The sequence below is a fragment of the Cyanistes caeruleus genome, chromosome 10, assembly GCF_971803275.1.
Source record: "Cyanistes caeruleus chromosome 10, bCyaCae1.hap1.1, whole genome shotgun sequence".
Taxonomy (NCBI): Eukaryota; Metazoa; Chordata; class Aves; order Passeriformes; family Paridae; genus Cyanistes; species Cyanistes caeruleus.
Window position 1 is genome coordinate 16,139,614 of NC_141710.1, and position 23,967 is coordinate 16,163,580.

At 44.4% G+C, this 23,967-nt stretch overlaps 1 protein-coding gene and 1 long non-coding RNA gene across 5 annotated transcripts in view; both read left to right on the plus strand.

Annotated features, from left to right (window-relative positions):
* Positions 1-23,967, plus strand: part of DIS3L2 (DIS3 like 3'-5' exoribonuclease 2) — a 176,975-nt gene that overhangs the window by 105,435 nt on the left and 47,573 nt on the right. For all 4 annotated transcript variants that reach the window (XM_086843961.1, XM_086843962.1, XM_086843964.1 and 1 more), the window contains exons 13-14: positions 5,314-5,421; positions 8,798-9,031. In XM_086843961.1, coding sequence (XP_086700087.1) covers positions 5,314-5,421; positions 8,798-9,031 — 342 coding nt within the window. The remainder of the gene's footprint in view (positions 1-5,313; positions 5,422-8,797; positions 9,032-23,967) is intronic.
* LOC147651327 (uncharacterized) lies at positions 14,990-22,475 on the plus strand. Its single transcript, XR_015274529.1, has 2 exons — positions 14,990-15,086; positions 17,172-22,475. It is a non-coding gene; the product is annotated as an uncharacterized LOC147651327 (long non-coding RNA).

Below are 23,967 nucleotides of genomic sequence, written 5' to 3' on the forward strand. Positions count from 1 at the left end.
GAAGGAAGATTTTATAAAGAAAGGAGACATTTTTCATGAAAATCTAGTTGGATGCAGAAGCTAACTGAATTTTCTTTCAAAGTGCCTTTTCCCCCCAGCACTGCCAATCCTGTGCAATGCCAGAATAAGTTACCTGCTGCCCCAATATTCAATTCATCTTCAACTACCATGGCCCAGCAGTCAGGATTAGTGTTTTACCCACACTTCTGCCCTGCCGAAAACACATTTTAAAACAACTAACTAGGTTAGATGATGAAATTTTCAATATTTTAATTGCAAGAGATGAAAAGGAGCATGGGGATGGGCAAAGGAACGCAGCCAGGTTGTCTGAAACAAGATGGTAGCATGACTCTTGTAGAAAATATGCTTTCCTTTGATGAAACTGTTTCCTAAGAACAGCTGTGATTCTGCGAGAGGTTAGCACCATGCTAATCCTCCTAAAGAAGTTAAATAAAGCCACATATTTAATTTTCCTGAACCAGAAGGGGAGTTATTGTGTAATTGCTAGTGGTCTGTTTAATACAAGTCAAAAGTTTTTGAAATAAGAATGTATCAGGTTTTAAGAAGCAAGAAAACCTAAGCAGTTTCCTCTTTTTTGGCACATCTCACAGTGTTATTTTAGGTGTGAAGCAGCTCGAGTGAGAGTTCAGCCATAAATCCCTGTAATATTTTACTGGTCCTTTTTTACACTGGAGATCAAAGATCAGAGCTGTAAGCCTGTCTTCATTTTGAGTCCAAGGACTTCAAGACATTCACTGTTGACACCAGCAGGTTGTCAGGGTGTTGATATTTTGATAATTTCAGGCTGAGTAACAAAGAGTTGATCGAAATCTGAATTCGTGGAAGTGGTAGTATCAACTACTCCTGAGGAGAAATCTTGGCTCATAAACAAATTGCCTATTTCCTTTGAGTGTTTTTTAGTGTACAAGCAAGAGATTTGCTGAACCCACTCCATTGCTGGACTTCAGCATCCTCCTACCAGCTCTAGTGGAAATTCTTGCTTAATGCAATCCCTCCTCATTAGATTGGTTGTGGGAGAAGGATCACCTTGTGAGTCAGTGGTGGCCATAACCAACCTGAACCAAGAACTAGGGGGCAGCCAAAGCAGGATGAATTTGTTTGAAGGAGCAAAACTACTCATGTGACTTTGTGAAGATAAGGGATTGTGCTTGACCAGTGTTTGTTCCTTTTTCCCTTTGGTTGGCTGACCAGTTTTCCTCTTCTGTTCCTTGAAAAGCTGCTACAAGTCAATTTATCACAGTTGCTCTGGCTAACCTGCTCTGAACCTGGCCAGTGAGTTAGTCCTGGCTGCAGCAGGTGTTTCTGATTTTATAGGGAACAAGAAGTTTTATCATCCCAGCATTCATGTGCTCCCTTCCACTGCCCAGCTCCTCAGGAATGAGTCTGAGACTGGAAACTGATGTTTGGTTTCTGGAAGCATTTTATTAGCTGAAGAGGGAAAACAAAACAAACCCCAGAGCTTTCAAAAGCAGAGATTTAGATCTTCCCATGCAGAGGAGCCAGCTGCTAAGTGGTGTGACCAGCTGTGGTCACAGGTCCGTCTGTTTTATGATGCCAGCATGGTGGTGTGTAGCACCCCCCAGCCCTCTCTCACTTTGGGTTTCCAGTGGTGCCATTGCTTTGGCTTTCTGGGATGGGTGGCTGCCTGCAGGGAGAACCAGCAGCATGGAGCAGGCTGTCAGGCAGTGCTGGACAACTGAGTCTTGAGGGTAGTGCTGAAGATTTTGCATTTAGGACTTGGAAATAGGGGGAGAGAAATCCTCTGTCTGTGGTTTGATTTGAAGTGCAGACCTGCAGCTGTCAGCATTGTGGGGATCAGCCTTTCACTCAAAGAAGTGCCCTTTCCAGCATCTCTTGGGCACTGCTAGGCTTGTGGGGAGAGATGATGTCTTTTATTAACCTGACTGGAAGAGGGGGTTTAAAACCAGACAAGCTCTCACCACCCAAGCCCTGGTTTCTAAGACACATTCATTAGAAAGGATTTCCTGGGGGGCGTAGCTCCTTTTTCACATTGTAAATTATTTTTTTGCCTAGCCCTGCTAGGCCTCTCCAACTGCATTTCTAGATTCAGCTACATTTGCAAACCCCTTATTCCAGGTTTATGACCCTTGTATAAGCCCAGGTGACTTTATTTCCATCTACAATAAAATCAAGCTGAATGATGTGATCCCCAACATAGACACATCCGTAGCAATTTGCCAAGGAAACCACTTCCCACTGGAGGTGCAATCCCTCGGCAGCGTTTCAGCTCGCTGGATTCCTGCGTGCCCTGGCACTCCACAGGACAGCTGGCAGACACTGCTGCCTCTTGGCAGACAGTCACAGCAAGGGCAAAGCATTTAGAAGGTGCCGGGCAACCTCTGGATTATTCAAGGCAATTCTACACAACTCTTGATATTTTGCAAATCTGGACATTAAAGATGTGCTTAGGGAAATCTCCTCTCATCCCGTGTCTCTGTCAGAAAGAGATGGAGATAATCCTGTTGCCATAGTTCCTCTGGGCTGCCCCTGGGATCACTGCTGGAACATCTCGCTCTCTGAGTGTGACACAATTGTGACATCTTTGTATGTTAAATGCTGGGCTTGCAATTACTAGGAATCCTTTCAGGCTGTGACCGTTATCATGTTAAGGAAGAAGGAAATATGTATTTATAATTTAAACTCCTGTACCTTGTGACAGTTGGTTTATTCTCCATGTAGAGGGTGAAGAGGAATTGTGAAGTTAAAGCAGGAAGCAGTCAGCCAAGGCTGTTGTGGTGTTGGAAACAGGCTTCTTTTAATTCATTAAGGTAGAATAAATTGAAATACCTTCAGTGCAAGGTCACATTATGTTATGTATGTGTTTGCTGAGCCCAGGAAAAGGTTGATTGTATTCTTATTCTCCCCTGAGACTTCCTCCCATGGCTTAGGTTAGGTTACTTTGCTTAAAGTTTCTTTCCTATAAAACAAAGTAACACAGGTTGATGCATCCCTAACAGTAGATTGGTTACAGCTAATTGGTTGGTGGGTGTTTAGTGCTGTAATTATGATCTGAGTTAAAGCTTTGCTTGTGTTTCACATCATTGAAAGCCCTTCCATTGAATTACAGCCTCTTGAATTGGATATTAATCCTGCTCAAGTACACTTAAAGCGAGCATGGGCTTTTGTGTTCCATGTAGGCATTTTTCTAGCAAACCTGTATTGCTTCAGGAGATGTGAAAGGAAAGAGGGTGTGCAAAGGCACACAAATATTCAGTAAGCACGGACCATTATCAGATGATCAATCAGAGTTGGGGGAGAGAGAGAGAGAAGCAGCTTTAAATTCGGGTGGGAAAGGGCATGGGAGGTTTTATTAAATTACTAGCGTTTTGTTCTCTGTGGTCTGAACTTTGGGGTATTAAGATGGTCATGGGTGATCTTAGGCAGACAGGGATTTCCAAGAGTCTATAAAGCTATTTTCTCTCTTTTATGATATGAGTTGGCATCACACTAAATTTACACCCTTGGGGTGCGGGTCCTTCCAGGCAGCATGGCCAAGCTCACGTACTGGGTCAGTGAGTTATGAATGTAGCAGTATTGTTAACATTCTGTTTGCAACTGGAATAACAGAGTTGGCACCCTTTGTGTTGTAGGAAACAGCTTATCATAAGCTGTGCCCTTGTGACCTTCCAGGCAAACCAGGGCTGCTGATTCACCGTGTGACTCCCTGACAGCCCCAGACCATACAGTTAGCCTTTTGGCACTAGTGTGCACTGCAGTTATAAGAGATTTATAGCCATTTTCTGGTGCCAAACCACAAACTTGATTAAATTTTTTAAGTCTTTCCTTCAAAGCAAAAGGTAAGTGTAAAGTGTGTGCATTGAAGAAAAAATGAGCATCTGAGACTCTTTTTTTGTACTGTTTTGAAGAGCGGTGGTTCTTCTGCCTCCAGGTAGAAAAAGTTATCTCTGAAATCACTAAATAGGAGTCAGAGTTTGGAAGAGCTGGGATTTGTATGCCAGTCAGCTTCCTGCTGGTCCTCTGTTTACAGGCTGGCACACAGAGCAGTCAAAACGGAAACTAAATTAAGTAGCTAAATTACTTTAAAGTAGAGCATTTCTCTCTGTTTTTCTGAAAAGCACCATTCCTTGTTGCCACTCAAAATAAACTAGAGGAATAATGTAGTAGTTCTTTGAGGGCAGTTATTGCTTCTTCACAAATGTAAACAATGAGAAGGGAAGTCAGAAGTGAAATTCAAATAATGAGTTTTGCTTCATTAAGCAGCTGCTAAAGATTATCTTTAATACAGACTTCACTTAGGAAATAACTCAGGGATGGTGGAAGCACTTGGAGCTACTCGGGTTTGCTCTAGCATGTATACACTCAAAAGCTTTAGCTTTGTTGGTGTAGTCAGGTGAGTAATTTGTGATTTCGTAATACAATGTTCAGCAGCAGAAATATTGATTAGTTGTAAGGAATTAGGACATGGGTTAAAAAAACTTGCCAGAAATTTATGTTGGCTGACATTTTGTTGAAATGTTGAGTATAATAAAGTAATTGTTCTCCATTTGTAAACAGCATGGTCAATAGTCCTAAAACAGGTGCTTTTGTTTATCTCACCTGCATCTGCAAGTTCCTGTCTGTGCTGTCAAGCGTGGTTCAGTCTTTATTGAAGCCAAGAGTGGCTCCTGTGTTGCATGGGAGTAGTTTCATTTATGCTTTGTAAAGAGCCAGCTTGCATTTACTTCTTGGTTACATGGTATTCAGTGGGAAAGCAAAAAGCACAGTTCCCAAATCTGACCTCTTCAGCTCCTGACTGCCAGGACCATGTTTCTTCAACATTAAATTTCCTGATGTGCCCAGCCTTCCTCATTCTTCCCAGTGCCAAAGTAGTAGTGGGAAAGAAGTGGAAAACAGAGCAAACTTTGTGACCTTAAAAGTTGCAGTGTGTTTGCATAACTAAAGATGCAGATTACTCCAGGATGCTTACTCCATTCTTTGGAGGGAAGGACTGTTAATGATTCCCAGGTTGGAGACTTGTAGCTGCCTCTGGTCTCATTGAGGGATGGGGCTGATGTAGGTGCTGGTGGCCTTAGCCATGTCTGAAATCCTCTCATTTCAGAGGATTTGGTTTACTTCTTCATTCCGTGCCAGCACACTGTTTGCTATGTGATACAGCTCTGGCAGGGGTGATGCATCCCAGAGCTGTGACATAGCCACTCCTGCCACAGAGAACATGATGCTGACAGCTTAACACATTTTCTCTTTACCAACTGGTCAGGGTAGCTTGTCCACACTAAAAGCTTGTCTCACCAAGGCTCTCTTCTCTTCCAGGTGATCCCAATGCTTCCCAGGCTGCTCTGTGAGGAGCTCTGCAGTCTCAATCCCATGCGAGACAGACTGACGTTCTCTGTGATTTGGAAGTTGACTCCAGAAGGCAAGGTACCTCAGACAGCAGGCAGTCTTCCTGCTAATTGGTCCTCCCTCTGTGGCCAGCCCCTGCTCTTGTAGTGGTAAAAATGTCGTCCCTTAACACTTAGGTGGATAGCAAAGGTGAACAATACTGGAAGATGGACTGTCCCAGTGTCTTGTCTTGCTGATGACATACTGTGGAATTTCTAACTGGAATAATCTCTTAACATGGTTGGGAAAGGATGAATATTTGTATGAATCTCAGGAATGGAGAATGGCCTGCTCTTTGCCAGGTCACCCAACCATTTAATGTCTTACCTCCAGCAGCAATTCAGAGCTAATGCTTTGGGTGGGACGAGATGTGCCCGCGGCTCCAGCCGTGCCTCGTGCGCGCAGGCAGTTGTGCAATGCGGCAGATGCAGCAGTTTGCCTCTGTGGCCTCTCTGGTAAACTGACTGTTTAATTCCTCTTCAGAGCTGCAAATTACATCAATCCAAATACAGCATGATAGCCCTTCAGCAAAGGCATGGCTCCATCATCTCCATGTGTTATTTCCTGGGAGCACTTGTGGAGGCTGGCTGTTGGTGCACTGAGCTGCCTTCAGCTGCCTGCCACAATTCCCCAGGTCTTCATTTCTCTCCCTTCCCCACACGCTTTCTTACCCTAAAACCTCCTCTTTGTTGATCACAGGAATCCCTTACTAATCAAGGAGGGCTAAAAACTGGCAGTACCAGAGCACTCTTTAGTCTATGCACATTCTGTACTCAGATTTATTTTTTAACCATTGTTGTGCTCATATACAACTCTTTCTCTAGACAGTATTTCTTGGGCCAATTTGGTAATTTTTCACAAAGATTCACCTCCTTATTATTGTCCCAGCTGCTTTAATGGGTGCTGAATCAACCTTTGTGCTTTAACAAAATACAGTTGCAGTCCTGATTATGTATTTCTGCAGTGAGTCCCTGCTCTGGCACTGAGGTGGATTGTTTTTGTCCACAGTGAAGTGTTCCCCCTCCTTTAGCAACAACATAATTGCCCATGAGGCCTTCTAAGAGTAGCTACTAGGTAGATCCTTCATTGACTGTGGGTCATCTTTGAACAGCTAAAAGTCAAGTCTTAATTAAAATAAGCTTTTAATTACATCTTGTCTCTTTTCCCATTCAATATATCCGTTGTGCTTCAAGCAGTGCTCAGTATGACCCTGTCTGACCAGTGAGAAAACAGAGGAGCTGTAGCATTCAGCTCAGGGAGCAGACCTCTGGAGTGGTCTGGGCCAGGGCCATGCAATCCCTGGGAGAACAGACTGCCTGTGGCCATCTCAGCAAACTGGTTTCTCCTACAAGGCCTGTCAGGGTTACTCAAGGTCACTTGATGTGGATGACAGGTGAAGGCTGGAGTAGAATTTATTCTTTCCAAGAGGAAAAGTGGTTGTAGGGCTTTTGCCCAGGAGGGCATTCTTCTAAAAGCTGGTATTTCTAGGTGTTACTATACCTGTATCTCAGTGCATACAGGATCACATGCTCTCTCACATTCTGCTGGGTGAAAGGGAGGTGAGTAAAAGGCCCCAACACAGCCCTCGAAGTTTAGCTGTTGGTAGAGAGCTGTGGGAGCACTGACAGTGAGGACAGGACGTTCCTCAGGACTATGGATTTTTTTCAAAAGCAGGCAGAACTGGGAAAGCCTTAGAACTTTAGAAATCCTTTAGATGCTGGTGCTCTGTGAGGACTCTGGGTGCACCAGGTTTGCTGTGATGGGGGAGACCTTGCAGACTGGTCCTGTGGGCTACTCATTGTAATCTCCAAGTCCCAGCTCACAACCCCCAAATGCTGCTCCTGCACTGTACCTTGCCCATCCCTCAGCCATGGCACATGGGCCATCCTGTGGGAGCTTGCCCATTCCTCTGGTAGTGTTTCCAAAGCTGGGGCTTCTGACCTACTGGACATGCATCCCCCATCACCACAAGAAGTTGAACTGCATTGAACTGATGTAGCAGAACACAGAGCAGGCACTGCCAGCACTGTCACAGCATCTCTGTCCAGCTTTGTGGCTTTCTCTCCCTTTCTTCACAGCACAGAGGAAGAGACACACAGAGAATAACCATGAGCTGATGGTCAGTGCACTTTGCACTGCAAGATGCTACTTGCTGCATCTCTGCTATTAAAATTGGAGTTTTATTTGAATTAGAAATAAGCTTAAAAGCCCTGTGACTTTCAGAGCTCTGAGTTGCTGAGTTATACAGCACATATGTTCTGTGATGCATTAGAGAGGTAGGCAGCAAAGGTATTTTGGGAATCAGTCCCTTCCTATTAAGAAGGTTTGTCTCTGAAGCAGTATCCTTGATGAGGCTGTCATAGAGAGCTCACTCTTCTCCCTGGACACTGTCACTTGCAGAATTTACCTTGTTGGGCTGATGAAGGGGTTAGGTGGCACTGGCAGCTAAGGCAGAATTACAATTCTCCAATCAGTCTCTCAGCACTTGTGCTTTGAATGATTTATCACAAACTGCATCTGTCTCCAGAGCCTCATGCCAGTGCTCTTGACTTTTGTGAAGAGCCTTCTGCCCATGTCCCTCTGTGCTTTGTCACTGCCTTGAGGAACTGTTGGATTCTCTTGCTGAAAATAAGTTTTCCTGTCTGCTTTAGGAAATAATTCCAAATTCCTACTTCTACACCGGTATTCTTTTAGGGAGTTTAAAATGGGAGTGGCTTCTGGTTTAAAATAAAATAATTTTATAAGCAATTTATTGAATAATTTCCTCTCAATTCCAAGGTAGTTTGGAAGCCCAGAAAGGTTCCTGGCTTGAGTTTGAACCTAGAACCATGGACGTGGCCAGAGAAGCAAGGGGTCAGTGACTGTCCATCTCTCCTCCAGATCCACCAAAGTCCTACTCAGGCACTTTCACAAGTGCTAGTCATATGTTGGGGTTCCTTCAGTACTCCTGAAAACAGTATTTTAAGGCCAGTCCCTTGTGCCCTGGTGGCCACACTTGAAGTCATTCTGCTGTGTTTTAGGAAGGAGAACCTCTCTGGCATGTGTGTATCTGCCTGTTGTCACTCCTGCACCTGGTAACCTGTAAGTCAACAGGCTGGTTTCAACTCCCAGATGGTCTGTAGTTCTTTGAGCTTTGTGAAGGAGGGAACTCAGGTAGAGGAGGGGGATCCAAGGAGTCTCCTATGTACATGCACAGTATATTGTTATCTATTACGTGCATATACACATTACTAGATGCTAGAGAATCTGTATGGGCAGAGGGCCAAGAGATCTCAGTAGGACAAGATCTTCACTCAAACATCACAGGTAGTGGGGAAGTCTTTTGTAATTCCTCCCAGTGTTTGTACAACTCCCCAAGCTTTTGTGCACCAGAAGAATGAGTCCTGAGATCAATTTACACTTTGCAATTTTGCAGATCCTTGATGAGTGGTTTGGGCGGACGGTCATTTGCTCCTGCGTCAAGCTCAGCTATGACCATGCCCAGAGCATGATTGACAGCCCTGGGAAGGTGTTGTCACCTGAAGAGCTCCCCCCTGTCTCACCTCAGCACTCAATAGCCGAGATCCAGGAGGCTGTGCTGAACCTGCATCGAGTCGCGCAGCACCTGCGCAAGCAGCGCTTCACCGAGGGTGCCCTGCACTTAGACCAGGTGAGTCCAGCCCCTTCAGGCTTCACCAAAGCAATTTCACCTTGTACTCTCTAAGAATTTCCTGGCCAATCTGAAAACTCCAAGGGTAAAATCAAGGCTGGAATAGAAAGGCAGGTTTGAGTGCCAGTGTATTCTTAAGAGCGGCATCAAATTATGTACCATAAGCACTAAGCAGGAGGAAAAGAAAAAAAATCCCTGTTTTTAAAGGAGTGATCCATTTTCCAACATTTTTCAAAATCCTAAAACCTTGTTGGACTGGGTAAGTAATTCATACAGTGAAACAAATCATGACATTGTCATTCATTATCATGCAGTGCAGATATAAGTATACATTTCACTGGGAAAGGCTCATCCTCCACATTTCTTTCTGTGCTTGCAATATTCTTGTTTTCCACAGCTTTCATAGCAGTTCTCTGTTCTGGGAAAATGGCTAAATGTTATCTAAGCTAATACTTGTAAGTGTTGGGTGTGTTTCAGAGGAAAAAATGCTAGTGAGGAGGTTTTCTGTCTGGGGTGATTTAAATAATCTTGTATCAGGAGTGGTATGTGTCATTTCTATTTTACAAGGAGATCCAGATATTTTAGGCTATCACAGGAAAAAATACTTTTGCATGATGTTTAGCTGCTCTGAGGTGGCTTCTGATATTTTTTGTGAATAGGAGGTTCCAGTAATTTGTAGAATCCAGTGGTCTTCCTGAGCAGGAGACACTATTGTTTCATTTTGGAAAATGATTGCTGACCAACATAAGTTTATTGCTGAGAAAGAAGCTAGGAGTGGTGGGAACAGGGCTATTGTATGTGAGACATATGTCGTGACCCTCCCATTTTCCTCAGAATTATAGTGTTGTCTCCAGTTCCAGGAAGGTCTAATTTTAGAGAAATCATTGCAGAGCAAGAGGAGCAAGTGTCTATAACCTGTTACCTTCCCCAGCAGAGTACACAGCTTACTCTGGTGAAGCTGCTGTGAAGAGGAGACAATGTGCTTTCCCCCATGTCTAAGATGAACAGAATGACAAATTTGTATCTTGGGTTTCAGCAGAGGAGTTTTTATTTTAGGATAAACCTTCTGCAGTAGGCAGTGTGGTGTCTGAGGCTATCATGCCTACATCTTTTGTAGAAGGTCCCAGAGGACTGGTTCAACACACATAAGTGAGCCTGGAGCAAGGACATTTGCTTAAGACCCCCCTAAATTAATTTTAAAATTATATTTAAATAATTTTTGGAAATCAAACTTCCACTTTGAAGTTTTCTTAAACCTCTTCTGGAACAGAGACTTCCTTCTTTGAGGTTTAGCATACAATAGCTAATAAACTGGGCCTTTGTTCCCATGCACATCCTGAATGCTGGAGAAACATGAAAAACACAGCTTTTGCCTGAGATCAGCTTGCTGGGAAGCCTTGGAGGTATCTGGCTTGGAAAAAGACTTCATGGTGACTGGGAGCTGTGGCCCAGAAAGGTCACCGGCTGTCTTCCACAAGTCACTGTTAGAGTGTAGTTCTGAGTGCTCACTGTGTGCCCCTGAGTTGAGTTACCTGTTATCAAGCTAACCTCAGGGGAAATATGCTTTAAACCATCTGTGACATTTTCAATGGGAGGATTTGGCCAGGGAAGCATCCTGTTCCAGTGATAGCCCATAAAAGATTAGCTGTGTTTTGTTTCGCTCTGTGCTCCTACAGAGGAGCCATTAAAGAGAACATATTGGAGCATCATTTGTGAGATTGGGATTAAAAGCCACAGTGAAGGGCACCAGAGACAGTTGATTCCTGCTCAGCCTAGTTCCCAACCATCATGATAAACTGAGTTATAGCTCACAAGTGGCACTTTACACTGTGCAGAATCTCTCTCCCCTGGCAAGAATGTCAAAGTAATGGTCTCTGAGAAGGAGGCATATTTTAGATCAAGGGACACTTTCACCACACTTAGTCAAGTCAAGCACTGCCCTGATAGGTTTATTTTGATAAACTACACCCTCCCCAGCCCATGGAGGAAGTGGTTGCTCCAAGGCCTGAGTATGAACCATGTGTGAGGGACATGTTTGTGGGCATGGCCAGTGGCGTATGGCAGGACAAAGCAATTTCTGTCTTTTAACAGAAGGGGACAAATACCTCTACTTTTGCTTCCCCAGTTCTCTGAGTTCCCATGGGCCCAGCTGTGTGCTATGTCCCACTTCCAGTCCCAACTGAGCAAGCAAGGGTGGGTCCAAATGGAAAACACACCTTTCTAATCACTGGACCTCTCACTGATTTCCTGTTGAGTAATGTAAATCCTGAACAATGGAAGACAAACTCCAGCAGGAAGCTTGGGGCAATGAATTATCGAATTCCAAATAAATATGTGAGTGAAGGAAATGATCATCCCACAGTCTTAAGGGAGGGGGTAGCTGAGCATGGATGACTCCTATGCTTTTTTTCCAAGGGATGTGAGCCCTCTTCCTATACATTGTGTTATGTTTGAGAGTTCTACCACGGGGTAACTCCTGATTGAACAATGACGACTTTTTTTACTTACTTTCATCCTGCCATTTTTCAGTGTGAAGTGTTCTTGTGCTTCCTGTTGGTATTAAGAATATCCTGGGGGAAAGAATCTCCCATCCTCCTTTGCCACTGGCTGTGGTGGCCTTGGGCCAGTGCTCTCTCTGTCTGCCTCAGTTTTCTCTTTGGAATGATGCTGATCTGTCCCATGGTATCCATGTAGTTTAGGATTTATTCCCCAAAATGAAGAACATTTCTCAGATGAAGCCATTCATGGGCATATCTTAACAGCAGAAGTACTGGCTGGCCAGGGAGCTCCTTGGACCTGACACAGGATGGCTCCAGTAGGATGCAGCAGTGTCAGGCTGGTCCTGATGGAGACAGAGGAATGCTTCCTCTTTGAATGCCACTGCTGAATTGTTACGACCTAATGTGAGAGCAGCATCTGCTTGCGCAAAGTTTTATCTTTTAGCAGCAATTTTAGAAGCAGGAATCTCCATAGCTCAACAGATTAAGAATATAGATATAAATATATATTTTAATAACTTAGGAATTACGTATCTAGGTCACACAGAAGACCATGAGACATTACAGAGATAGTACACAGTCTGGAAAGCTTAGGATTTGTGGGTTCGGTGTCAGTATATGTGTGTCTCTTGGGGCTGTGTAATTTTGAATTCCTGCTTTAGTTTAATCCTGGCCATGACTTTAACCTACATACCTGTGACCCTCTCTTTCCCCCCACTCCCCAGTTCCTTTCATGCCTCTGCAGAAGTCTGGGAATCCTGCCAGGATTGCAGGGAATCCTGCTGCATTGGACCTTGGGTCTGAGGACCGTGTTTGCAACCAGAGCCACACATCCGTCATTCCGTGGGGATCCAGCTGTCCCTATAGGCCCCTTCTGGGGCTTTTTCCCTAGGAGATGGTTTCCTGTGCTGCCTGCCAGCTTCCTAGCTCCAAAAAGCAGCTGAGCTGAGTTTTAAAGATTTAAAGACTTTGCACCTTCAACAGCTAAGAAGCTTATGAAACTTTGTCCACACAGACAGAGATTAATGTATTTCTTTTCCTTCTCATTCAGAGCTACAGCTTTTAGGTGCAAAGGCAAGAAGTCTTGTATGTGACTAAGAAAAAATGTTAATGTATTTACAATATTGTCTTCACCCCCAACATCTCCTTCCTGCGCAGGACCAAGAAATGCCACCCCTGTGCTGTAATCTCACAGCTCCTGGTGTACCAATCTATAAATTGTAGCAGATATCTGACCTGGTTTAAAAAGCAAAGTGAGCACAACCCGCAGCTTTCGTTTTTTTTTCCTGGCCAGGTTACTTTGAAGCTGGATCACTTCCCCAGCCCACAGCTTTTAGAAACACTAGCCAGAGAATCAGATAGAAACTTGCTTTCAACAAAAACCATCAAGCTTGCAGAAAAGCTCCTTAGCCTGCCTAGAGGAGACGTGCTGATAAATGGTTCTCTTTTGGCCTCAGCAGTTTAGAAATGAATCACGAGGACAGATGCCTACGGGAAGACAGGTTAAAAAGGATTTCTGTGCCTTTTTAAAATGAGAATACCCCAGGATGCTGATCTGTCTCTATGACAACTGTCTGTGAGCTGAGTGTTTCCTCTTGTTGTGCCACTGATTCTACCTTTACCAGCACACTTACACCTGGGTGCTCAAAACATCAGCGTTGGCCAAAGTTCCTTGCGAGATCAACCCAAAGTGCATTTACATTGTACCACTTAGTGGCACTGAATTCTTTGCTAGAACAGCTTCTCTTCTTGTTTTCTGCAAAACAGACATTCAGCTTTGCAGGTGTGTGGGAGAAGGGAAGGGAAAAAAAGGACAAAAATGACAAAGATGAGAGTATGTTAAAAATGCAAATTTAAGTGTTGAATTCGTAGTGAAATGGTCTCACTTCTTCTTGCTCCCAGCTTGTGTATGATGCCATTGTCTTGTCTTGTGAGCAAGGGTTGCTGTTCCCTGTGGGTCTGTATTGTTCTGAGTAACTTAGAGGTAGCAAAAATTGTATTGTTGTAGCTCTGTAGCACACTGGAGACCTATGGTCTTGTCCCATGGTTGCTGGGGATAAGGAAATTGGTGCTCTTTGAGAATATCTTTGTTTATTTAAGACTGGTGGTACTGCTAAAGTAAGACAGCATTTAATAGAGCTTCAGAAAACATAGGGAAACAAAGATCCCACGCACCATGATGTGTGCAGAATACCAGCTCCAAACCACCCAGGTACATGACACATGTGATTTAGTAGCCAGCTCTGTGTAGTTTTTGAAGCTCTCAGAACCTAGTCTGCCTACTTGATGCAAATGGCTTTGAGAAGGTGACTCAAGCCATTCACATGGAAAGCAAGGAGGAGGAAGGACAATGCATGTGCAGGATGTGACACTGTATGTTGGGAAATTTCCATTTTGGTTATAGCTAATGGGATAGGACAGATGTATTTTTAGACAGTTGTCCTTGCTGATGCTGTTTAATTGTAAATCTCAAGAACCACAAATTAATTACTCTCATTATTAAAATTTTCCAATATGCAACTGCTGGAAATAATTATGGGAAATTGTTTTGTCATATTTCCTGCCTCATATCTGTATAGTAAGCATTCAGATCTTTTATTCTTGCTTTGTGAAAATAATAAATATTTCTACCCTGGTTAAACAGTCATTGTGTGCAAAATACAGTTAATTAGTATATGAATAGAAGACTTAGCATTGGAAGAAGTGTTTAGATGGGACAGAAAAGGGCTATAATGTTGCACAGACTTCAGTCTGAGGTGTTTCCTTTAATAGCATGCTCTGAATTTATGTCTTAAAATGCTGCTGGGGCAGAAAGGTTCATCCTGGCTTGACTATTCCCTGGAGTGATCCTTGGGTTTTTTGTCCAAGGCTGCTGTATGTGCTACCCCTGCACACTGAGTGTGTGGACTATTCAAGGGAGGAGTAAAAGGCTTTGCTCCAGCCCCTGACTGGAGCAGGGGTTGCCTCTCTTGGTCATTCTCAGAGAGAAAGCTGTGGTGCTCATTGCATGGCATGTGACATTGGTACCAAATTCATCTCAGATTTGCAGAGTACGTACCTGGCTGGGCACTTGGCTTTGGTGCAAGAGAAAATCCAAAAGGCCCATCTATAAAAGCCTGAAAACTGCTATGATACATCCCTAAAGAGGCTGTTACAACAACAGTGCATGAACATGACAGCAGAGGCAGGGTGGGCAGTATGTACGGGGCTGTGAGATAAATGGAAACTCAGACTGACAGGGAGCTTTCATTATTCACTTCCTATCACAATTCCACCATTGTCTGCTCCTTCTCTTTGATGTCTGGTAAAGAGACATCACTGAAACCCAGATTGGGGACAGCAGGTGCTATAGGATCATTATGGACAGTTGCTTATACTGTGTGATACATAAGGCAGCTGGGGGAATGTTGGATGTACTTGGAGATTAATTTCTTTTGGGGATTTTGTGTCTTTTGCATAGCCCCAGTTAATGCACCAGAACGAGCACCTGAGGCTGCAGCTTCCTCCTGGGGAATGCTGCTCTTCCCTGCAGGAGTACCTAAAATGCATGAGAAAAGGTATGTCAGAAAAGTAGGGAGGATTTTCAGCATGTCTTCCCTGCAATACTACAGAAGAACATGGTGCTTGAAAGGAAAATAGGAGATGTCACCACTGTGGTCAGGAGCAGCTATGGCTTAGGTTGGGAAATGTGCGCACACACCGAGGACCCACATGTGATGGAGGTGTTATGGGATCATATTATGGAGGGGGATGTGTGTTGGCTGAGCATCACTCCACTTGCATGGAGATGTTTGCATTGCCAGGAGGTTTTAAAATAATTTGACTATATTAGGATTTTGAGTGGAAAGCTCTCTGTATCTAGTCTTTTGGCCTGGGATTTTAATGAAGTCTTCCCAGGGGTGTGAGTAGGATTGATGTCCTTGCACATGTCCTGCCGTTCCCCAATCGTTCTTTTAGAGCTGAGCAGCTGTGTCCCAGCAGGAGCAGGTGGTGAAGTGGTAGAGCTGGCTTTGGCAGGAGGGGAGAGTCGGACACTGGAGCACAGGGCTCGGCTGTGGAGTGTTGTACTGGGAGCCACTGCAGCCAGATGTCTGGGCAAACACAGGCAGGAAGGAGCTCCCCACACAGTGGTGCTCTGGCATTAATTTACCATCAGTAATGCAAGAGTGGATTACTACTTTATTCTTCCCAGAGAAAGTATTCCAGCCACTAGCTCAGATGCTTAAGACCTCTGGTGATGTACAAGTGGTTTGCTTCTAAACAAACACAGCATAACCCTTGAGTTTTATTAAATCTATCGGACATGCAAGCTGAGAAACTTCTCTGTAAAAAACAGGTCTGTTGCTTTAATTTTGAGATGCTGTGTAACACAGCAGAAGTGTTGTTCTTTCACCTGCTAGCCTCAGAGGAGAGTATCAGAGGAGAGGCTGGCTCCATCCTTCCAGACAATGGGAATGGTATGAAGAGGTGAAGCAGTTGCCTGAGCTCACATGGTGTGTTGGTGGCAGAGCTGACAGGACTTTATCCGATTCCCCTGCCAAATCCAGTGCCTTGGGCCCTTTTCTTCATCTCATGTTTATTACAGCTGTTGAATAAGAACTGGTGCTTCTTTGTTTCTACTGTGTATTGCTGGCCCAGTTAAGGACAGGGTTTTTTTTTCCTGGTTCCCTAGCAAATATGTCTCACAATTCAGAGCAGAGAAACAAGGAGGGCTGAACTGTGGCCAGCCAGTGCAAGAGCAATTGGTGTGTTTCACAAGTAACCTCTCTCCCCATTCTTTTATGTTCTTGGGTTTTGCCTGTGTGTGCCAGGACCGAGCCAGTGGGCTGCTATCCCATGGAAGTCCCTCCTGCTTGCCTGGGACAGAGTTGCAGTGGGCATCATTAGACCTTCCAAATTGCTCAACTTTTTCTGTTGATTGAATTCAGTTGGTGATCAGCCATTGTAGAAGGGGGGGTGAGCTGGCAGTCATCACCTGCTGACCTGCAAGCAAGGGTGAAGGTGTTTGCAAGCACTCCAAATTCACACATGAAGTACACATCTCTTGGTTCTGTGGATTAGCTCTTGCAGATGGGTCTTGCCCTTGCCTTGTGATAGACAACCTGGTGTCATCTGCTCTTAGGGACCTCAGACAGTGCCAAATATCATGTCTAGGGGAAATAGAGGGCATCTGTGTTGGCTTAGTGTGATGGAATGTGTCCCAAAGGTGATGCTGATAGCTCAGGTGAACAGATGATTCAGTGCTTGATCCAGCCGAGCAAGCTGCTCACTGGTATTTTTGAGGTTGACAGGGAGAGTAGTGGCTTCTGCTGGCTATATTGAAAAAGGCTCAGGATGGAAAAACTGGTTCTTAATGAAGCAGAAACAAACTGGTTCTTCAGTGTCTCTGATAGCAAGACAAATAAAACCTAGGAAAACACATGTTTGTGTAGAGGTATATATGGGGTGAATGCTGGGAGGAAATTCTTATTTTACATATTCTGCTGAGGAAACAATCCTTGCTCTCAGAGCCTTGCCCTCCACTTGATGGTGTTTTTCTTCCCTGGTGATGAACAGACGTCATCAGAAAGTCTCTTGTTGTTCCAGATTCTGTTTATCACGTATTTGAACAAAGACTTGACAAGGGCTTTTTTTTTTTTCAGGTATTAATTATAGTTGACTGCATGGCTAATCCATCATCCTCTTTAGATGGAGTCACTGGGTGTTGACTGATATAACTGCAAGTGTATCAGTCTGCCATGGGTGAAGATGTAGCAGCTCTTTGTCAGAGCCATTTCAGTTTCACCCAACAGTATATAGAAGAAAAGATAATTGTATAATGACAAAAGACGATGTTTGGAAGGAGATGAAAGATTCTGACATTACAGTTCTGTGATTTCTTATTACAGTTCCAAAGTGAGAAGGGAAAAATTCATGGCCACAACTCATTTTATCAGGTGTTTCTGGGTATGATCACTCCTGAGTCCTGGGATATTTTATCTTTTGTCATTCATAGCATACAGATGCTGAAGTACAAAGAAGCTCAGAAAGCACCTGTGGTTTTCATAGCCCACTGAAATGAGACTACAGAAGCCTAGCCAAGATCCTCAAGCTGAGCTGAGGACAGAGCTGATCATGCCCCATCTGGGGAAAGCAGTGCCTGCTGAAGTCTACTTTTGGGTTTATCTTTAAGTGTTCTAAGTCCAAGCTCACATCTTCTGAAATGATATGTCCTGTTAAAGTTTGCAGTGATTCATTTGGATTACATTTTGTTGAGTAACCTCTTGGGTTTGTTTTGAAAGCACGTGGCTTTGAATCTGTCTTGAGTAGTCTGGATCATTTATCTTGCCCTTTTCTGCATCTTCATGTGGTAACAGGGAAGTTGTTTAAGCACACAAACATAATTCAGATTATGGATTTCCCCTGAATATGGAATTGCGTAAAATGGGAGCATGAAGCATCTCAGATAAGGTTGCTGGTCCACGTTGCACTTGTTTCCTTAGTTGGGATTTGAGGAAGACCTCCTCCCTGAGTGTGCTCCTTTGGGCAGCTCTGCATTCACCTGTGGGAGACACATTCCCTGTCATTTCCTGCTTCCATCTTGAGGCACAAACACCCATCTCTCCCCAGAGATGTGTATTCACAAGTTATTTCATTGTCAACACCTTAAACCTGCCAGCACTACTAAACTTTGCCCTCTGAAGGAAGCATATTTCTATTTTGGATTTCATCTGATAGCTAATGTCTTGCATTTGTGCTGATTACCAGCTAAGTCCATTGCCCATCTGGGATGGGATGCCAAATAAATTGGTGGTCACTTGAAAACTAAACAAGAGACAGCGAGAAATTAGTCTCAAGAGTTTGCTGGCCTTGAGTGGCATGAGGGACTTGAGACATCTGGGAGAAACCAGCCATGCAGAATCACTGTGGAGAGGTTTTTGCAGGTAATTCCTTTAACTGGGCTTGAAAATTTTGCTTCTGCCACAGAAATACAAACTAACCAAGCAGTCACTCTTGCTTGGTTTTCGTTTGGTTTTTTTTTTGTAAAAAAACAGCCTAGCCTGAATACAACAAAATTTAATTTGTGCCATCCTTGACAGCTGAAGTAAACCTGCCCTTTGATGGGTTTGATCTGTCTGATCCTGCAGAACTGGGGGGCTACAGAGCTGTCACTTATTGGGTGTCTCATGACCATGCTGAAAAATTCAGTCCCCTGAGTCAGCAGGAGGTTTTGCATTAACTTTAGGATTGTGGTTTCACCTCAATTTCAAGGTCTCTGTTTTAATCTCAAGACTATACTTGCTTTTCTGAGTAACAAACCCCTTGATCCAGCTTGCACTTTATTTCTAATTAGCATGTTAGAGTAGAACCTGACCCACAGTACTGGGAAATAAAACGCTTAAATAGCTAAAATGGGATTTGAAAAAATGCAATTTATTAAATGATTTCTCGGTCATTGATGTGTTTAGCAGGTATAGAAGACAAAATGAACTAAAACAGGCCTTGGCATTTCAGAAAGTGAGTCATTTTTTCTGTTGCATCATGTATAAACTTTTCCCTACTCGTGTATGTATGCTTGAAATTACTTTGAGGTTTTGAATTCTCACTTCAGCTCTCTGGTTTTTATTATTTTCAAACATTACTGAAAGTGAATTCCTTTTACATTTGCTTGTGACACATTTCCTTGCTGTTTAGTTGTTGTTTTGTTTTGTTTTTAATAAGACAATGGGCAACATATAGGTGGTTAAATGATCTGGGGAGTTACTGGTTTCTCGTGTTCAGATAAGAGTAAAAGTTAGGTATATTGATGGATCCATAACATTATTCCAGGGGGAGCTGCTGATAAATACCTTTACCCGGGGGGGCTAACCTTGAAATCCTTTGGCAGTGTGGTCATCTCTTTTCAGAATCTCAAGCATTTATAGAGGTTTCTTGAAATCAGTTTAAAGACCATGAACATGGTGCTGTTGCAGCCAGCTGATATAGTAAACAGGTGTGTCTTTCCTTAAAAATGTGCAAGAGAGTACTCTGAGGTTCTCCACGTTGGAAGAATGCTATTGCTCAGAGTCCCAGGAGTTCTGAGATAAAGGATAGAGTAAGATGAGGACCAGGAGATGCCAGGGTGAAATATGGTATCTGAACAGAGTTTCCACAGGCCAGGCCCAGCATAGAAGCCAGTTTGTCTCCACAAGCCAGGACTAGAAAAATGTTGTACATTCTTCTTGGGATGAGGAAATCCAGCAGACAGAGGTGTGTCAAACCTGTCCTTGTGTGCCCGCTTCGTAGGGAGAAGTGGATACACCACAGGAGTGAACTGGACGACCTTTCTTCAGAGTTCACAGCTGCCACCTGCAGCTGAACTCTGCAGAGGACAGAGGATTTGCCCCAGCCCCAAGCAGTTGGACAAAGTAACATCACGTGGGCATCATCCCTTCAGGAAATTGTCTGTAACTTACTTTACACCCAGCACTGAGCATCAGTGGTTTTGCCACAAGTAGCCTTTGTCATACCCTTTGTTGGGTGCAAAACACAGTTCAGAGGAGGAAGATTTACTGAAAAGAGCTTGAATTAATTTTCATTTTGAAAGAGGGAGGGATTTGGAGAAGGGTTTTTTGTTTGTTTGAAATAAAAAACCCCCAAACCATTCATGTACCTGTTGCCCCAAATGTTTTTAGAACTAGCGTGCAGCTGCACCGTCTGCCTTGTCTCATTAGAAACTTGCTTGATCTTCAATCTTGGCAGATTCCATGTGAGTCTATGAGATCTTTTAGAAGGATCAAAAGTGACTCTATGGTATGAGAGGGTAGGAATCTCCCAACTTATTGAATGTCAGCTGTGACAGTGCAGTTCCTGGCGTGTGTTGTGTCAAGGCTCTGCAATTATGGCATGCTGGAAATGTAGAACTGGAAAGGGCTTTAGGAGATGATCCTTTCCTTTTCCTGGCAGCAGCAGGAGCTCAGCTGGTAGCAGTTCTGAGCCGTGTTTGTTGCTGCTCTGTCACTGAGCCTTTGTAGCTGCTGGGACCTGTGTAGCCAGAGCAAGTTGCTCCTGGGGTTGTCTCCATGACTTTCACCCTCCAGCCATACAGATACAAAGTGGGTGAAAGAAGTTGCCGTTGGACCTGTCCCTCACGTGTCCCCAGTTAGTCACTGTCTGGAATCTGAAATGCTAAGAGCCTGCAGAAACCTTGCAGGGAAGTCAGCTGAGTGTGCCAAGGTCCTCTGGGGTAGAGTTCAGCAGTCTGAAGGGCTCACCTGATTACAGCAAGGTTGTCATGCAGAGTGACTCACATGAGATTATCTTTGATGTCACTGAGTGTTTCTTCCCATTACAGTTGACAGAACAGTTGATCAGAGCATGGTAATAATGTGGGTTCAATCCCCCTCTGGGCCATCCATTTAAGAGTTGGACTTGGTGGTCCTTGTGGGTCCTTTCCCACTCGGAATATTCTGTGATCCTGTGACAACCTGCTGGCTGCAGTTGTGGTAGGGTTTTACTTGCTGGGGCTGCAGGGCAGTGCCAGGCTGTGAGATGCCCTCATGTGCAGTCTGGGCAGCACAGCTGGATACTCCTGTGGCTTGTGGCATCCCCATGGGTGAGAGGCATGGCTGAGGCCACCAGTGTGGGTAAAACCTAGCAGGGACCGTTGCTCTTCAGTTTTAAGTGAGGATTTCAGCTTTAGGTTGGGTTTATGGAAAGCAGCGTGAGGTTTGGTTTACAGAAGGAAAAAAAAAAAAAGTCTTTTAAAAAAGCAATTTGTTCCTGCTTTCTGTGAGCAAGGTTTCCAAACGGACTCGGTCAGTTCTGCAGTATGATCAACACGACTGGAAAAAAACACCAAGTGAAGTAACACAGTGGCTGTGGTAAACATGAACTGGGGCCTTGGAAGTAGCTAATGGCATACCACAAAAGAGTCTCCTTTCACCCACCACGGACGGTGCCAGCAGCAAGCACTGCCAGCGCTGGCGTCTAGCAGAAGAAAGCATCATTTGGCTCCCTTTTGGATTTCATTACTCTTCCTGCACTCCCTCCTGCTCACAGCAAAAGCCTTTCCAGTTGTAAAGAAGTGAATTAACTGCCTTCGTGTCAGTGATGGATGAGGCGCTTTCTCCCCCTTCAAAGAGAGGAGCCGTGCCGGTGAATGCGGGACGGCGGAGTTGAAAAGTCCAAGCGGAACAGGAGAGCCCGTGTGGTGACCCAGCTGTCAGGCAGGACACCCTGGGGACAGCTCCCACCGCTGCCCTGTGAGTGGGGAACAAAAACCACTCTCAGCACGCTCGCCTGGCCTCAAGGCTCCTTTTTTTTGTCTGTGTCCTGCTTTCAGTGGACTCGGGCACATCCCTGAGCACACAGCAGCCGTTTGTGCGGGTTCAGGGAGCCTCAAAGGCTTTCACAGGGAGCTCCTCCAGGCTGCACAAAGCGGGGTTACCATGCTGGTACTTGGGAGATCTCCTTTCAGGCCTCCATGGCTAATCATATTAAAGGTGACCTCGTGGGCAGCGCTCTCCATTGTTGCCATATGTTTTGTCCAGTGCTTGAGTGATGTTGTGCATTGGAATGTATTCATGCGTCTCCTAATTTAATCACCAGGCTTAATCCCCTCTCCTGTTCTACACCCTTAAAATTTACTGGCTCCTTTCTAGCCTCCCATGCATTGTCTGGGTCTCCTTCACAGGCTAATACCGATGCCTGGAGATATTTTTATTTATTTATTTACTTTCAGAAAGTATTTAAAAATATAATCTCAAACATAAGCCTCTCCGAAGGGAGAGCAGGCACAGTGGATGCTCTAGCAGGCTGATCCTTCTTCCCTGTGATCTTTTCCTTCCAGCTTTTCCATAGAGAAATTAGGGATTAGGCTCATGGGTTTAAAAAAAATAAAAGTACTACGAATGGAAAAAGGACTGAGAAAGCGGTGTGTTTCCTTTTAATATTGTTGGAATAAATAACTAATTTTAAGAACTTGACTGTCTCTGTAAAATATGGTGTTGGTTTCTGCCTTTAAAACTTACTGCTTTGGTATGGACAGCTCCTGTTCCAGGGCTGACTGGACAAAATTAACCCAGCAAAGACCCAAGTCCATCAAGCTGGGAAAATGCAAAGCCTGATTTATGCAAGACTACTGCAAAAACTCAGAGAGCTCTGCAAGAGCTGCTGTGCTCCACAGAAGACAGGCATTTCTAGGGAGCAGGCCTTTGCAGAATGTCTTATAAAGATAATTTCTAAAAATTTTGGTAAGATTTGCCTGCTCCAGCTGATGCTGCCTTTTGGAGGGGTATATTAAAAATGGGAATTTGAGATTCAGTTGTGTTGTGACTTGATTCGGGTGTGGATGGGAGCAGTCCTGGCAAGAGCAGGCTGTGATGAGATTTTAGGGGGATACACAATCAGTTTGCTTGTATGCTGAACTCCCAGGGGCAGGAAATCTTACACTTGCTGAGGCAGATTGTTAAATAAACAACCTCATGCTGTGGTTCAGCTCTTAGATTGTCCTGCTCTGCTGCAGCATGCTGGTACCCACACTTCTAAACAGTGGAATACATTCTGGGTGTCTTCGAAACCTTAAACATAGATTGTATTTGAATTACAGCTTTGAGTTTCCCTCTGTGTGTGGGTGTACACAAGCACACATGAGATCCCTGCAGCCAAGTTCTCACACATGAGCTTGCTGACCTTCTCTGACTGTGTGCTATGTTTTAGGTCTGATGGAAGGAAGGAGGGATGACGTAAAAGGTTGCAGATTTGTGGCTGGTTTTAAAAATAGTTTTAAAATATTATGTATCTTCATTTTAAAGAAATGCAATACTGCTTGGAAACCACAGCTACTGAACATAAACCATGTTGAGCCCCTTACATATGTTTAGTCACAGCGTGGAACAGAGGGTTGTAACATCCTGCTGTGCATTAACACTGGAAGAAGATTCCCCCACGCGCCAACAGGGATCCACAGCAGCATCATGGGCTCTGACATCAATTTGGCCCTACAAAATGCTATAGAATTTACACCTTCTCAGTGTGAACCTTACCAGAGCCCTTTCTGAAGTGCCTACATACAGAAATTGCTTCTCCGCTGAAGCACAGCTGTGTTGGAGCCAGAGGACAGCTGGCCATGGTTTAGCTGGAGGGCAGGGTGCCTGTCCTGCTGCCAGAGGTTCTGGGCTTGCTGGGACAAGTCTCCTGGCCACTGTCCATTCCTGCTTCCTTCTTTTCCTGTGACAGAGGAGCCTGGAGCCTCTAGGAAAATGTGGGCGGGAGTAGGTTTCTGCCAGAAGAATTCAGCCGCACCACAACCAGACTCTTCCCAGGGGAGGCCGGCAGTTGTGCTAACAGCAGCAGCTCTTGCTGTCCATGGGAATGGAAAGAGATGTCTTTGGAAAGCTTTGGATCTCCTACTCATGCACTGAGCAACTGTGCTTAGACATGCCAAGGGATTTTAATGAAGTCGGGGAAAGGAAGTCA